This window comes from Protopterus annectens, chromosome 3.part1 (assembly GCF_019279795.1).
Source record: "Protopterus annectens isolate FY-2018-M chromosome 3.part1, PAN1.0, whole genome shotgun sequence".
Taxonomy (NCBI): Eukaryota; Metazoa; Chordata; order Ceratodontiformes; family Protopteridae; genus Protopterus; species Protopterus annectens.
The window spans coordinates 1,560,321,077-1,560,335,881 of NC_056732.1; the positions used below are offsets into that span (position 1 = coordinate 1,560,321,077).

At 45.0% G+C, this 14,805-nt stretch overlaps 1 protein-coding gene across 1 annotated transcript in view; it reads right to left on the reverse strand.

Moving 5' to 3' along the window:
- LOC122797804 (SCO-spondin-like) overlaps positions 1-14,805 on the reverse strand; it is a 4,708,783-nt gene that overhangs the window by 234,248 nt on the left and 4,459,730 nt on the right. The window contains exon 108 of the mRNA XM_044066325.1: positions 13,235-13,330. Within this exon, the coding sequence (XP_043922260.1) occupies positions 13,235-13,330 (96 nt within the window). The remainder of the gene's footprint in view (positions 1-13,234; positions 13,331-14,805) is intronic.

The following is a 14,805-nucleotide window of genomic DNA, read 5'->3' on the forward strand; positions in this document are numbered from 1 at the left end:
CGGACAGAAAAGCTCCAATAATACATAGTACAAGCTCCATAATATGAAGTACAATACATAATAGAAACAGAAACAAACTAAGCAAATTTTACATACAAAATAGCAAAAACTAAAAAAGAAGTTATGTACTCACCATAACGTTCCATCTGAGTAGGTACTTCATTTGTCTGCAACCTGTGGGTATCGGATCCGACCTCGGATCCGAGCCGGCAGCTTCACAAGCTAAAAGATCCGTGCTCCTAGCTCCTCCCCCTACCCATAATCCCCTGCTGCCTACTGTATTGCCCCAGATCGAGTTTGCTCAGTCCTAAACAATTCACACCCTCGACAGAGGAACAAACCCTGCTTCATCTCATGAAAAGACATTTTGCAGATGGCCAGTTACCCAATATGGTTAGGGGGAATGGAGGGGGGTTGGTTGCAGACAAATGAAGTACCTACTCAGATGGAACGTTATGGTGAGTACATAACTTCTTTATCTGAAGTAGTTACTTCATTTGTTCTGCAACCTGTGGGACAGAGTCCACAGCTACCTATAGAAAGCAACTCTGGGTGGCCTTAAGGAAGAATATTCCGAAGCACTGCGGAGCCAAAGGAAGCCCTACTCCTCGAAATCATATCCAGTTTATAATGGGAGATGAACGTGTGAGAAGTGGACCAAGTAGCTGCTGAACATATGTCGTCCAGAGGAACCCTGGACCAGAAAGCTGCTGATGTAGCAATGGATCGGGTTGAGTGAGCGTGAATTCCCGCAGGAACTGGTTTACCTGAGGACGTATATACGTGGATTATGCACTGGGAAATTCAATTTGCCAGAGTTACCTTAGAAATTGCCTTTCCCATAGCTGATTTGGCAAAGGACACAAACAACTGGTCAGACTTGCGAAAATCCTTAGTCCTGCGCAGGTAGAAACATAATTGCCTGTGTATGTCCAGTTTGTGCAATGTGTATTCCCCTTTGTTCTTAAAATTTGGAAAAAATACTGGTAAGTTGATTGATTGGTTAATATTAGACTATGAAGCCACCTTTGGTAGGAAAGACGGGTTAGTCGTAAAAGACACTCTATCCTTGTGAAAGATGAGGTAGGGGGGTTTCATGCACAGGGCTTGAAGTTCTGAGACCCTCCTGGCTGATGTGATAGCCACTAAAAAGGCTGTTTTCCAAGACAAGAATTTCAATGGAACCGAAGAGGCAGGCTCGAAGGGTGGACTTGTCAAAGCTTGTAGTACTAAAGTTAAGTCCCACGGGGGAGCTACACATTTCACCGGTGGTTTCAAAAGAAAAATTCCCCTCAGGAAGGTTTTACATATCTTTGAGGATGCTACTGATCCCAGTCCATCCCCCACATGAAAGTAGGAAATGGCTGCTAACTGCACCTTAACTGTGGAAGCGTTAGCTCCCTTCTGAAAGATTAGTGACAAGAAATCCAGAATTGTTGGAATAGGAACTGTAAAGGGATCCAGGCCCTTGCGTTCAGCCCAAATGGAAAAGCGTTTCCATTTACTATTGTAAATTTTTCTGGTAGCAGGTTTATGGGCCGCCACCAGAACGGCCTTCACTAGTGATGAGATACCGGGAGTCCTAGCCATCAGAGGAACTGGATCAACCAAGCAGTCAGCTTGAGGTTTAGCAGGTTTGGGTTTTGGCATCCCGCAGGATATGATATCAAATCTGGAATGGGATCAAGAATCCATGGAGGAACAACACTGTGAGACTGTAGGTAAGGAAACCAGATCTGACGAGGCAGAATGGGGCTATGAGGATCACTCTGCTCCCCAACTGATGTGCTTTCTGAATGAACTTCGCCATAAGCAGAAGAGGGGGGTAAGCATAAAGAAGACCGGGTGGCCAAGCATGTACCAGAGCATCTCTTGGGGCTTCCCCTGAAGGGGGAAGTATTGCGAAGTACTTGCTGCACTTTGTGTTTGGCGGAGAGGTGAAAAGATCGCAGCGAGGCCAACCCCATGCACGGAAGATTTGCTTCGCAACTGAAGGATTGAAGGACCACTCGTACGGGGTGAGAATCACCGGACTCAGTTTGTCCGCCAAAATGTTGGACCGACCCGGAATGTGCATTGCTATCAGAAAGTGGTTGGTGGATATCGCCCATTCCCGTACTCTCATAGCCTCTCGGAAGAGGGGATAAGACCTGGTTCCTCCCTGTTTGTTTATGTACCAGACTACCGCCATGTTGTCTGTCTGGATCGCAATAGTCCCTAGAGGGAGAAGGTCGTGGAGAGCTTGCAATGCCAAAAGCACCACCCTCATCTCTAGGACACTGATATGCAAAGCGGTCTCTATGGGGGTCCATGTGCCTTGGACGGTTCTGCCCGAACAATGCCCCCCGTCCACCCGAGGCGAGAAGCATCCGTGGTCAACGTGGCTTGGGGTGAGGGAATTACAAAAGGTCTCCCTTCCTGCAGCTCCCACGAGCAAAGCCACCAAAGGAAGGAGTCCCCGCAAACTCTGCTCAGTGAAATCGGGGTGTTCAGCGGGTGAAGTGCTAACGACCATTGACCCTGAAGAGTCCACTGTAAGATCCTCATCCAGAGGCGTGCGTGAAGAGAGAGCCCAATGGAAGCTGCCATCGACCCCAGTGCCCTCAGGACTAACTCTGCCGCAGGAGCTGTGCTTCCAAGAAGGACTAAGATCTGATGTGATAGGCTGTTCAGTCTGTCCGGAGTTAGTAGGGCTTGACAAATGCGTGTGTTCAACTTGGCCCCTATAAACTCCAAAACCTGTACTGGCTGAAGGGAGGACTTTTGAAGGTTCACTGATATGCCCAACTTCTGGGCGAGAGTTAGAGTGTAATCCCTTGCAATGCCGAGTTGATGCCTGCTGGGGGTGACTAGGAGCCAGTCGTCCAGGTATGGAAAAACCTGAATTCCCTGGAGTCTCAGGTGAGCTGTGACCACTGCCATGACCTTGGTGAACACCCTGGGGGCTGAGGTGAGGCCAAACTGGAGAACCCTGAATTGATAATGACTGTCTCCTAGCTGGAAGCGGAGAAACCTCCTGGATCATCGGTCCATCAGAATGTGGTAGTACGCATCCTGGAGGTCTATGTAGCACATCCAGTCATTCTCCCGAAGAAGGGGGAGAATAGCCTGAAGAGTGACCATCCGTAACTTTTCCTTGGGGACGAACAGGTTCACAGTGGAGAGATCTAGAATCGGTCTTAAGTCCCCCGTCTTCTTTGGCACTAAAAAGAACCTGGAGTAGTAGCCCGATCCAGACTGGTCTGGGGGAACGGGCTGGATGGCTCTTTTTTCTAGCAGCTTTGACACTTCTAAGGCTGCGGCCTCCCTTTGATCAGGTGGGACATTGGGGAGGCGCCAGACTTTGGGGGGTAGGTGAATGAAAGGAATGGAGTAACCTCTGGATATGATTCGGAGCACCCATTGATCTGTCGTGATGGACTCCCAATTTGACAGATGCTCCGATAAACTCCCCCCGACTGCCTCCAGAGAGGGACAGCCAGGTAAGCCTTCAGGGCTGTTGTGCGGGCCTATCCGAGAAAGGTTCCCTAGAACCGAAGTTACGCGGCCCCCCTCTGCCTCTGGGCCGGCGTCTGCCTTGTCCTCCTCTGCCTCTAGAGGACGAGGGGTCCGAAGCCGGGTGGGACTGCTGAGACTTGCGGAACCACAACTTCTTTTGTCCCCTCTGATTCCTAGAAAAGGATCGTTGGGGATTCGAGAAGCGGACCCCGACATCCTTCTTGCTTTGGACCAGCGTACAGTCTTGCCAAAAAGCGAAGATCCATCAAAGGGCGCATTCGTGAAGGATGCCTTGAAGGGATCCGCGAAATCGCAAAGGTGGAGCCAGGCGTGACGCTGCAGGACGACCCTGGCTCCGCTCGTCCTAGCGGCTCCCTCAGTAGCATGAGAGAGTAACCGCATGGACGTGTTAGAGATGGACTTTAGAGTGACCATACGAGTCGCAAATGTGCCCTTATCCACGACCGTCATGGACTCTGGGGGGTCTGCAGCGTATTCATTAATTAGGTCTCGCTGTAGCCTGATAATGTGTGCCATATAGTTCAGCCCCCTTATAGAGAAGGTTGCTGAAGCAAACATCCGCTTCCCAATGCGGTCCATCGCTCAAGATTCCTTATCCGGCGGATGGACCGTGGAACTCTCCTGTGCGAGTTCCTTCTTCGTGGCAGCCGCCATCAGCATGGCATCAACAGGGGACCCCTTATCCCAGGACTGCCTATCTGCGGGGGGGGGCTAAGAACTTTGTCACGATGTCTGGGGATTGGCTCCATGGTGTCGGGTTCTTTCCACACCCACCAGGGGGTCAGCCGGGGGGACACCCAGGAGGTAGATGGGCTCACCTCAAACGCCTCCAGGAACACCGATTCATCCGAGGAAGGTTTTTGGGCAGACCACCCCCCTCTAATACGCAACATTTCCATGATGTCTATAAAGGAGACATCTTTGGGGGGTGATCTTGGGGAACCTTCCCCTTCATCCAAATCTGTGTCCATGGTGATGGACTCAGGGGAGTCCAGGTGCCTCCTTTTACACTGCCATTTGCGAGGCACCTCCTCGGTGGGGCTGTCCGAGGAGGGCTCGCCCACGGAGTCCTGTTCCTCCAAGGGAACTAACTGGAGGGTTTGAGCAGGCTGTCCCATAGGATGGATGATGGAGGATAGACCCACATGCATAGGGGGAGCGGGAGGATCCGGGGCCCGGACCGGGGATCTGGAAGACCTCGACAGAACCCACTCCACTACATCAAAAGCCGAAGGAGAACTACTTTCCCCAGGCTCCGAAAGTAGTCTCCTCGGCTCCGAAGCAGTCGGATCCGAGAGAGAGGTGTGCTCCGACCTACACTGCACCGGAGATACACCAATCCCCACGGATCCAATGCTCGGCCCTCGGCCCCAAGAGCTAGGATCTGACACACTCGAAGGCAAGGTCTGCGCTGAAGCTACCGGAGCTATCGGTGCCGACGAAACCCCGGCTCGAAAGGGCCCGGATCCGATGACTCCAAAACCCTAAACCGGGTCGGAGAAGGAGTGATCGGAGCAAAGAGAGGGGCTTGCCTCCCCCCCTGAGGGGGGGGGGGGAGGCAAGAGCACCCCCATCTGCATTTGGGTCTGCAGGAATCGACGCATCATCCTATCCATGTCCGCGTCGGTAAAGCTCCTGGTTGACCTAGAAGAAGTCGTTGAGGCGGGCCGGGAGGGCCACCTTGACGACCTCGAAGGAGACCGGTACTCCTCCTCCGGCTCCGGCGAGAAGCGAGGCGAACGGAGACAAGAGGGGGAGGATCCGGGGACCTTCGAGGGAGAGCTGGTAACTTTCGAAGGGGGGGCTGAGGGGTGAACCTCAGCCCGCCTTTTGTGAGACCTGTGCTTATCTTTCTCCTTGTGCCTTTTTTCCTTGGAGAAAGAAGCACTAGAGTCCCCTGAACTCTGCATAGCAGGGGGAGTTTGAGTCCCAGGCAGAGCGGGGGGAACTGAAGGCACCGGGGCTATGATAGTAGCCTGAGCCTTTGAAGGGGAGGAAGAAGAAGCAGAATCCTGGGGAAGTAGGCCCGCCAGGATCAGCTTGTTCTTCCTGTCCCTAATTGCCCGAGGATTAAAGGCTGCACAGATTTGGCAAGCCATTGATAAATGGGCTACCCCCAGGCACAAGACACACTGACTGTGGCCATCAGCTGGGGAAAGCTTATGGCCACACTCAGTGCACTTGGAAAAAATGGCTTTGGGCCCTTTCGCCATTACACAAAGCACACACACACCCAAACACTAAGGGGGAGGGGAAGAAAAAAAGCTAACGACCACGAGAAAACTACAGAAGGGGGCTAACACTGTATTTCTACAGGAAAATTAACACTAACAAACTAAATCTAACTTAACACAATTTTCTCTAGGAGAAAAAGCTGAAACGACCTCACCAAGCTTAAGGAGCTCTTCACAAATAGCTGTCTTCAGCCGTGGCAAACTCGATCTGAGGTAATACAGTAGGCAGCAGGGGATTATGGGCAGGGGGAGGAGCTAGGAGCTTGGATCTTTTAGCTTGTGAAGCTGCAAGCTCGGATCCGAGGTCGGATCCGATACCCACAGGTTGCAGACAAATGAAGTAACTACTTCAGATCAAACGTTAAACAGCAGCTTGGAGAAGGATGTAAAGTATATTTACATGTTTAGTGGTTGAGAACAGTAGTACAAGGTTAAATTAATACAGAGGTTTAAATCATCTGAGAATGATATAGAAGTAACATTAGCATGGATGAGTTCTTTATGCATGAATATTAGCATGAGTTAAATTAATACAGAGGTTTAAATCCTCTGAGAGTGGTATAGAGGTATCATTAGCATGAAGGCAGCACATAGGGTTAATCAATAGTGTGCAAGGAAGAACAAACTTTGTGTGTTGTAAAGTATTTATGTATTAAGCAGGTTAGGTAGGTGGAGTGCAACTGCATTTCCATTTTTGGGAGAGGTAATAATGCAGCTGGGTTTTGAAGTGTTCAGTATAAATACACTATGCAGCTATAGTCTAGGTGTGACTTTCATTGCCTTCAACAAGTTCTGCTGACTTGTTTCTAAAAAGTGTCTGTTGTACTTTTCTTTAGTCCTATGAAACAAAGAGTTCTACTTTCTACTATCTGCAGTAGCGCAAGTAGGAGGAAAGAATTCAATTCAACTGATAGAGAGCTTTGTGTGTACTGTATAGGGAAAACCAATTTGTAACTCTTGCACAGTCAGGTAAGAAAATGAGTGGATCCCCTTTTCTTCAGTATTCTGTTGGAATAATATTTGCCATTCTTCCTCTTTACCAGATTACTTCTACCACCCTAACAGTTTTGACCTGGTGTGCATCTGTTACACATGCCTGCTTGCTGCTTCCCTCTCTTTCCAATATTCAGAAAATAATGTAGCTTTTGCTTATCATGCTCAATTATATCAATGCATTTATTTATTTTATTGTATTGATTTATTATTATTTGATAACTGGGAGGGTGACCTGGTCAGTTGACCCCTTTCTGACACAACCTAGGATCAGTTAAAAAGCAATTTATTTATTTATTACATATACATTATTTACAAAACAATAAATTATTACATATGTTCTATTTTTAACTGGATAACTGCGGTGGTGGTGCTGCTGCGGTAGCGTTGCCGCCTCACAGTTAGACGTTGCCCGTTCGATTCTCAGTTAGAGCGTCTTCTGTGTGGCGACATGCGTGAATGGGCGTTCCTTCATTGAAGGTTGTGCGTTAGGCCTGGCAAGCCAGCACGTAAAAATCTACTGCCAATCATTAGCGGACCCGAGTTCCGCTGTGGCGACCCCTAACCGGGAAAATTCGAAAGACACAACAACATAAGACCACCAGCAAGTGCAATAATATGCACGTTGAATTATCACTGGCAGCAGTGCATTAGTTGTATCACTTCAGTTTGGCAATTATCATCAACTGAATGGTTAACAATATCACATCACGACAAATACATGAATATGCCTATGCTTTATTGGTTGTTAACCACTAAAAGCAACTGCAAGAGAATTCAGAGAGGAGATTTTTTTAAGTATCTGCTTGGAGCCTTTTATGGATTTCTGGTGTTTGGGTTCTGTGGGCAAGTGGTTCCAGGTAGTCAGTCCTAATCTAGAGAACACTATTTTTGCATTGTATGGTTTTGAATCTTGGGAGTGCCAGCCAGGGAGAAACAGCTATCCTGTAAGCTTCTCAGTTCATATGAGATGTTAATAACAGGAAGTTTTCATTTTAGAGGAGGGCGGTAGCCTTGCTTTAGGACTTTGTAGATTAGTGTACTGAAGAGATAGGTAGGTCTACCTGTCAATGTGAGCCATTCTGGCCTTGTTAAATGCAGTGCAGTGGTGGAGTAAAGGATCAGGCAGGACAATAAATTGCCTGGACAGCATATGTCTAACAGCAGATCATATGTTTTCTCTTTTTATTCAGTTGACTCATTCGTCATAACTTATTAAAGTTTTAATTTCTGTCTATGAGGTGTTGGCTCATGTATTTCCCCTAAATATGAGGAGTTATGCCTGTGTCTGGACTGTATCACTGCAGTGTTGTTGCTGTTGTTTTCCATCTGTTATCTGCTATGAAGACATGTATTTCAATATGTTGCTGCAGTATGCCATTAAACTCTTGCCAATATTTAGTACTTGTCCATTGAATGCATGTGTTTTGACTATGTTATCTCTGATGGAGTCATTTTAGTGTCGCTGCTAATGCTGGAGTGAATCATGTTACTAGGCTGCTAGGTTACAGCCCTACCGATTAAAATGTTTATTTTAAAAACATGTTTTTGTTAGTTTTATTTAATTCATACAAAACTGCATGTGCATGCATGTATGTGTGTGTGCATGTGCATGTGTCTGTGTGTGTGTGTGTGTGTGTGTGTCTGTGTGTGTGTGTGTGTGTGTGTGTGTGTGTGTGTGTGTGTGTGTGTGTGTGTGTGTGTGTGTGTGCGTGTGTGAGTTTGTGCATGTGTATGTATGTGTGAGTGTGGGGCTGTGTGTTCTTGCGTGTGGAGGCACATGTGTGAGCGAGAGTAAGCAAATGTTCATGCAAGGGCAGCTTTTAAACTAAATTATCTTTCTTAACTTGGAAACTTGGAAGTGCTCTTTAACTGGAATAGTTCAGCAGCAAAGTATATTTTATAGCTGATGTCATGACATCTGAAAAAAACTGTTGTAATATTTCATAGTTTACAGACATATGTTGCATTACTGTTGCACACTAGCAACAATCTGATATAGCCATTTGGGCGTACTGTTGATTATCATTCAGCTCACAATCAATGTGCATTTTTTTTCAGTCTGACAAACTTTGTCTGTGATTCACATCATTAGGCTGGTATAAAAATGAGAACCAAGAATAATATATTTTTCAGAAGTGATATTTTCATTTATTGCATTTGTTAGACCATACTATGCATATTTTAGTTACTGCAATTATTTGTTTGCTTTTGGCAATAACATATGACACTCAGCAGAGGTAGATATCACTGTGGTGGCAGCATGTGGATAAAATTAGAAGACAACCGATCACAGTAAAGTCATCACAGGTGGGGGATGTGGACATGATATACTGTCTGAAAGCAACACACCAAAATTCATTACTGTGGCCATTCAATGTAGTGATTGTGCCGCCTTGCAAATCAAGACTGAGATACAGTGACATCTTTGAGAGTAGACTAGTATTCATCATTATAATCATCATCATCATTATCTACTTTTCTTCCGATTTTCTACATGGGGTCAGAATGTCGTATCAACTGTCGTCATCTCTCTTTATTCAATGTTACTCTCCTACCTTCTTCAACACTCATGTCTGTTGTAGGTGTTCTCTCATACAATCCATCCATCTCTTTGCTGGATGCCCTCGTTTCCTCTTGCCCTCTTCCTGTCTGTCCCAAATCTTCTTCACCAGATTGTATTCTGCTTTTCTGTACATGTGCCTGAACTACTGTAATCTGTTTCCTTTGACATTTTCTGAAATTGGAGTTACTTTGGCTTTTGTTCTTTTGTCCTCATTTTTTCATCTGCCCCACAGTATGCATTGTACCACCTGTCTCAGGCACTTCATCTCCATTACCTGTAGCTTCCTCAGCTGTTCTACCTTTACTGCCTATGTTTCTGTACCATACAGTAGTACTGGTCCTGCCACTGTTTTGTACACTTTATTCTTCAGGTTCTTTGGCATTCTTCTGCCATGTAGTAGATCTGACACTCTGTGCCAGTTGGCCTCAGCCCTTCTGATTCTAGATTTGGCATCCTCATTTAGACTTCCTTTCTCCTCAGTCACTCCTACAGATAACTGAAGCTCTTAACCTGTTCCACTATCTTCCCTTCTATCTCAGTTCTCAGCTTCTTCTGATCTTCCACATTTGCTGCTATTACAACTGTCTTATCCCTACTCAGTTTTATCCCATGTGCCTTCAGTTTTGAATTCCATTCACATATCCTTTGATGAAGTTCTTGCTCAGTCTACCTGTAATGCCACACCATCTGCATACAGCAACTTTGTTGATCTATCCCCTCTAACCTACTTGCTAATGTCATCTCTATGAACAGCAGTGCAGTCAGAGCTGAACCCTGATGCATACCCACTCCCACTGGCAACCCCTCTGTGACACCAAACACTGTTTGTACTGGAGTCATTGGGTCATTTAATACAGATTGAAGTAATTCTACCATTTCTGGGACTTCAAACCACCACAGGACTGCCCACATCAGCTTCCTTGGGACCCTGGCATATACTTTCTCCAAGTCTAAGAAAGCCCAGTTGGACTCTCCTCATTTCTACCTTTTTCTCAAGTGTCTGTCTCACTCAAAACATTAGGTCAGCTGTGCTGCATCCTGATATAAATCTAAACTGCTCATCTGCCGTCTTACTTTCTATTGCTCTGCATGTTGTCATGCTATGTGACAGACGTTTGATACCTCTGTGCTGCCCACAGTTGTGAATGTCCCCTTTGAGGTTGAACACTGACACTAGTATGCTTATTCTCCAGTCATCTGGGATATGCCTTTCTCTCCATACTGCTATGAGTACACTCAGGAAGCATTTCTCACCTGTCTCACCCAACATCTTTAGCATATCTGCTGAGACCTCATCTGAGCCTGCTGCTTTCCCTGACTTCAGTTTTCTTAGTGCTGTTCTTACTTCTTCTATGGTGGGCTCCTCTTCTTCTCTCCTCATAGGCTGTGTATGGGGCAGTACAGTGTCTGTGGGATTTTCTTCATTCAGAAGTTGCTGGAAGTACTCCTTCAATACGTCTTTGATGTCCTGTGGACTGGTGAGCAGAGTGTACTGTCATCCCTTATGAAGGGTGCCTGACTCTCTTCTTTACCTTTCTGTCTCGGATTAGAAACCTGATATAGTTTTTGGTGCCATCTGAGTCACTTTCCAGAATTTGGTAGAGTGCCTCTGATGTCTGGTTCTTTGCTACTGTAACTTTATTCTTAGCCTCTTTGTTAGCCAACCAGTATTCCTTACTAGCCTGGTCCATCTTTTAAATTTCCCACTTTTCCTGCACGCTTTCTTTCTTCTGATAACTTCATGGACTTCTGCATTCCTCCATCAGCTTTCTTTATACACCTTATTTCCATACCTAGCTTAGCCACATACCTTTTCTGTAGTCCTCACACATGCTGTTTTGAGGCACTGCCATTCTTCTTCAACTCCACGTATTTTCTCTTCTTCTTGAGGTGCTAGAGTCTTGAGTAATTAGAGCATGTTCTTTTTTGAGCTTATTGCATTCTCTGACCACTGCTTGCAGCTGATTGTGCCAACTAATGATTTATGATTGTTTCACTGGGAATGACTTTGCAATTGCTTATTCTACCCTTTCCTTACTAGGAAGAAGCCTACCTGCATTGCATCTTGGCCACTCTTGTATATGATCTTGTGACTGTCTCTATTGCCGAACCATGTGCTGGCTACTCTCAATCCATTTGCAAGACAGAAGTCTATAATGGCATTTCCTTCTTTATTCCTTTACTCCACCCATGTGGGTCCAGGCAGTCTTCATATATGTCCTGTATACGTGCATTCAGGTCACCCATTGTCAACACCAACACATGTTGCCTTGCTTTATCTAGTAGTTCCTGCAACTGCTGTCTGAATGGACTCTTCTCCTCACTATCACAACCCTGCCATGGGGCAGAGATTAGGAATACTGTCCTATAAATAGGACTGGGCTGGAGTTTGATTGCCATGAGTCCGTCATTAATTCTGATAATATCCATTACTGCCTCCTAAAACCTCTCCCTCACCATAATTCCCACACCATTTCTAGCTTGTCCTCCTCCTGAGTAGTAGACTGTGGATCCCAACCCAAGTGACTTTGCTGCACTGCCCTTCCATCTTGGATCCTGGATACATAGGATGTCCAACCTTTTCCTTATCATCATCATGTCATCCAATTCCAAGTTCCATCCTATCAGTGAACCTACAATGAGTGTAGCAATTCTTAATTAATCTCTGGCAGGTTTATATTTTATTACCTGTCAGTGAACCTACATTCATCATCATCACAACCGAATCACCTAGAGCCATATTTGTACACCATCAAGTGGCAAGATCTGCCACAGCACAGCCTGTGATCCACATTCTCCTATTTTGAGGATACTGTGTACTACAGTAGATGCCCAAAGCAGTTGGTATATAAACTCTTCTCCCTATAGGGCACCATCTAGTGTCTGTCCTGCTGCCCACAGCTCCATTTTGGATGAATTTGAGATGGAAACACTCAACATGTTTTTCAGACATGGGAGGAACCACACAGAAACACAGGGAGACCTTGCAAACTCCAATCAGGCATTGATCAGAGTTTAGGATCGAACTTCATACCTTGTGCATGGGAGGCAAAGACCTTAACCATTACACCGACTGGGACTAGAATAATATATATGAGCATATTCTGTAACACTGATGTGCAGACTGGACAATACATCAATTTCTTCAAGTTGAAAACGATGCTTTATGTTCTCCTTTTGTGAACTCTAAAATAAAAAAATAATAACTAACAATCATCAGTATAATTCATCGCAACAGTGGTACTGTTAGGAGCAGGGCTTTTTATAAGGTAATGTGTAGGGCTGGGGTTAGGAGCACTGGCACTGTTAGGGTTATCTCATGAGTAAGGATGGAAAAGGAGGTTTTAACTTCTAATATTCTATTATTCCCACTCTAACCCATTGGGGCTAGGACCCCAGTTTCCAAGAAAGAAAGCCTAATATGCTGTCAGGTCGAGGTTACCCCTATGTACCTGTAGATTACAAACAGTACTGGGGCATATAAATAAATAAATGCTATACGCACAAGAAAACCGATAAAGCAGTTTGACTGGCAATTAAGAAATAAGGATGAATGTCCACTTCACACTACAGCATATAACAACAGATCACATCTAACAAAATTCTCACAGCTTCAAAATGTACAACGCACATAGCAAAGTTATGTTGTGCATGAATGTCGATACACTTGCTGCACCCAAGCCATTATTTAGTCATGCGTCGGTTTGTAGCTTGCTTCAACTTGAAGTTTCTTGCTCAGTGCTCTTTATTATTTTGGAAGTAGGGTAAACCTTCCATCCCAAAACCTGAAAGTATTTTTTAAATGAACAGATCATAAATGTATACCAGCTGTGTGAACTGTTGCACATCATTTATGCATAGAAAACATTTTATGTAGTTTATATTATGTCTACAAGTCTTTTAATAAGAAACAATGGTGTACCTCAACACAGTAAAGATCTGGACATCCTGCTTCACAAATCTTCATACCATTAAGACAGTGACAGGTTTCACACTCCTCTTGCCAGTCTGCACCAGGCTTTGGGAAGAAAAAAAAAAAAACATGAATTATGTACATTATTTAAAAACATTAGCACATATTATTTATAGTCCACAATAAACGCTACAGCAGTCTGGTATCTGATAGAGAACAGCATAATTCAGATGGTTTACTATTGGTCTGAATGCATGTATTGAAACCTTTCAGCAAAATATGAAATATATACATTTGCCCCAAATGTACAGGTCCATAGTATGTTTTGTGATGTTCTAGCCACTGTTCCAACTCTGCCATCTCAGTTTGTTCATGGAAGTCCCATGATGCATTATGATGCTGCCACTCATACACACTGTTCAAATGTCAGTACACAGCACTGATGACTGTCACAGAGTTACACGTACACATATGTATCTGTGGCCAGTGAGATGAGTGCATGAAGAAGACCTCGCAGAAGAATAAGTCTGGAATGCAGTGTTGTTGACTGACAAGGATGGACCTCTTTATCTTAGATATGAGAGTTGTGTAATTACCATAACTTTAAATCAGGATGAGCTGGTCCATCCTCATCAGTATACCCATCCTTGTTCCTCTGCTGTAGTGCAAGCATGATCTAGAGGAATGCTGGTGAGGACATAATCATTTTTAATTTACCTTAGTTTGGCATGGCAGTGATCAGGAGAAGAAACTTGTTGGGTGTTATAGAACAAAAAGTGGGGCTTGTAGGCTGGGTAGGCTTCAGATGCTGAACTGACTAAAGGTCTGTGGCTTTAGTCTTTCTAATTGGTGATGGTGGACCAGCTCATCCAAATGTAATGTTATGGTAAGTGCATAAGATTCATCTCCTTCTGTTTCTGCACTGTTTGCTGGTAATATATGAAAGCTTATATACAGGTTTAGTGTGGAATAATCAGGTCAGTGAACATACTTGACTTGAATGGGATGTAGGGCCCCTTGACATTAACTGAACAATTTGATGAAGGGAGGTGAGGCCTTCTGGACAGGTAGTTTGGGTGTTGGTAGAATGAATGGCCTACAACATCTAGGCTTTTCCAGAAGTTGTGTCCAAAATAGGAGAAATCAAACTTCTTGAGACCAGTAATACGCTACAGGACTGAATTTGGACATAATCAGTTTAGTTTTCTAAATGAAGTTTACAAGAAGGGGGGACATGAGGGAAAATCATGAGGGGAGACCTAAGAGCCATTCTTAGATGTCAGCATCCATAGGACATTTTCCCATATGGGAGATGAGGGGAAAAGAAGTTGCCCTCAGTATGTCTGTGATGCAAAAAAGTCACAGCAAGGCTTCTCCAGTGATAAAATATATACTGTTCCATTGACTGACCAAGGGATTGCTTGTGTGGCATCAGTAAATAGTGATTGAGCTTGTCCACATGGGAAATAGCCTCACCATGGATGTGAGTTGATATCACAAAGTAGCTCAAAGATATGGACATTTTGTTATCAATAAACTTTTTGATTCTTAACAAAGGGAAAGAAAGTAAATTTCTTTCT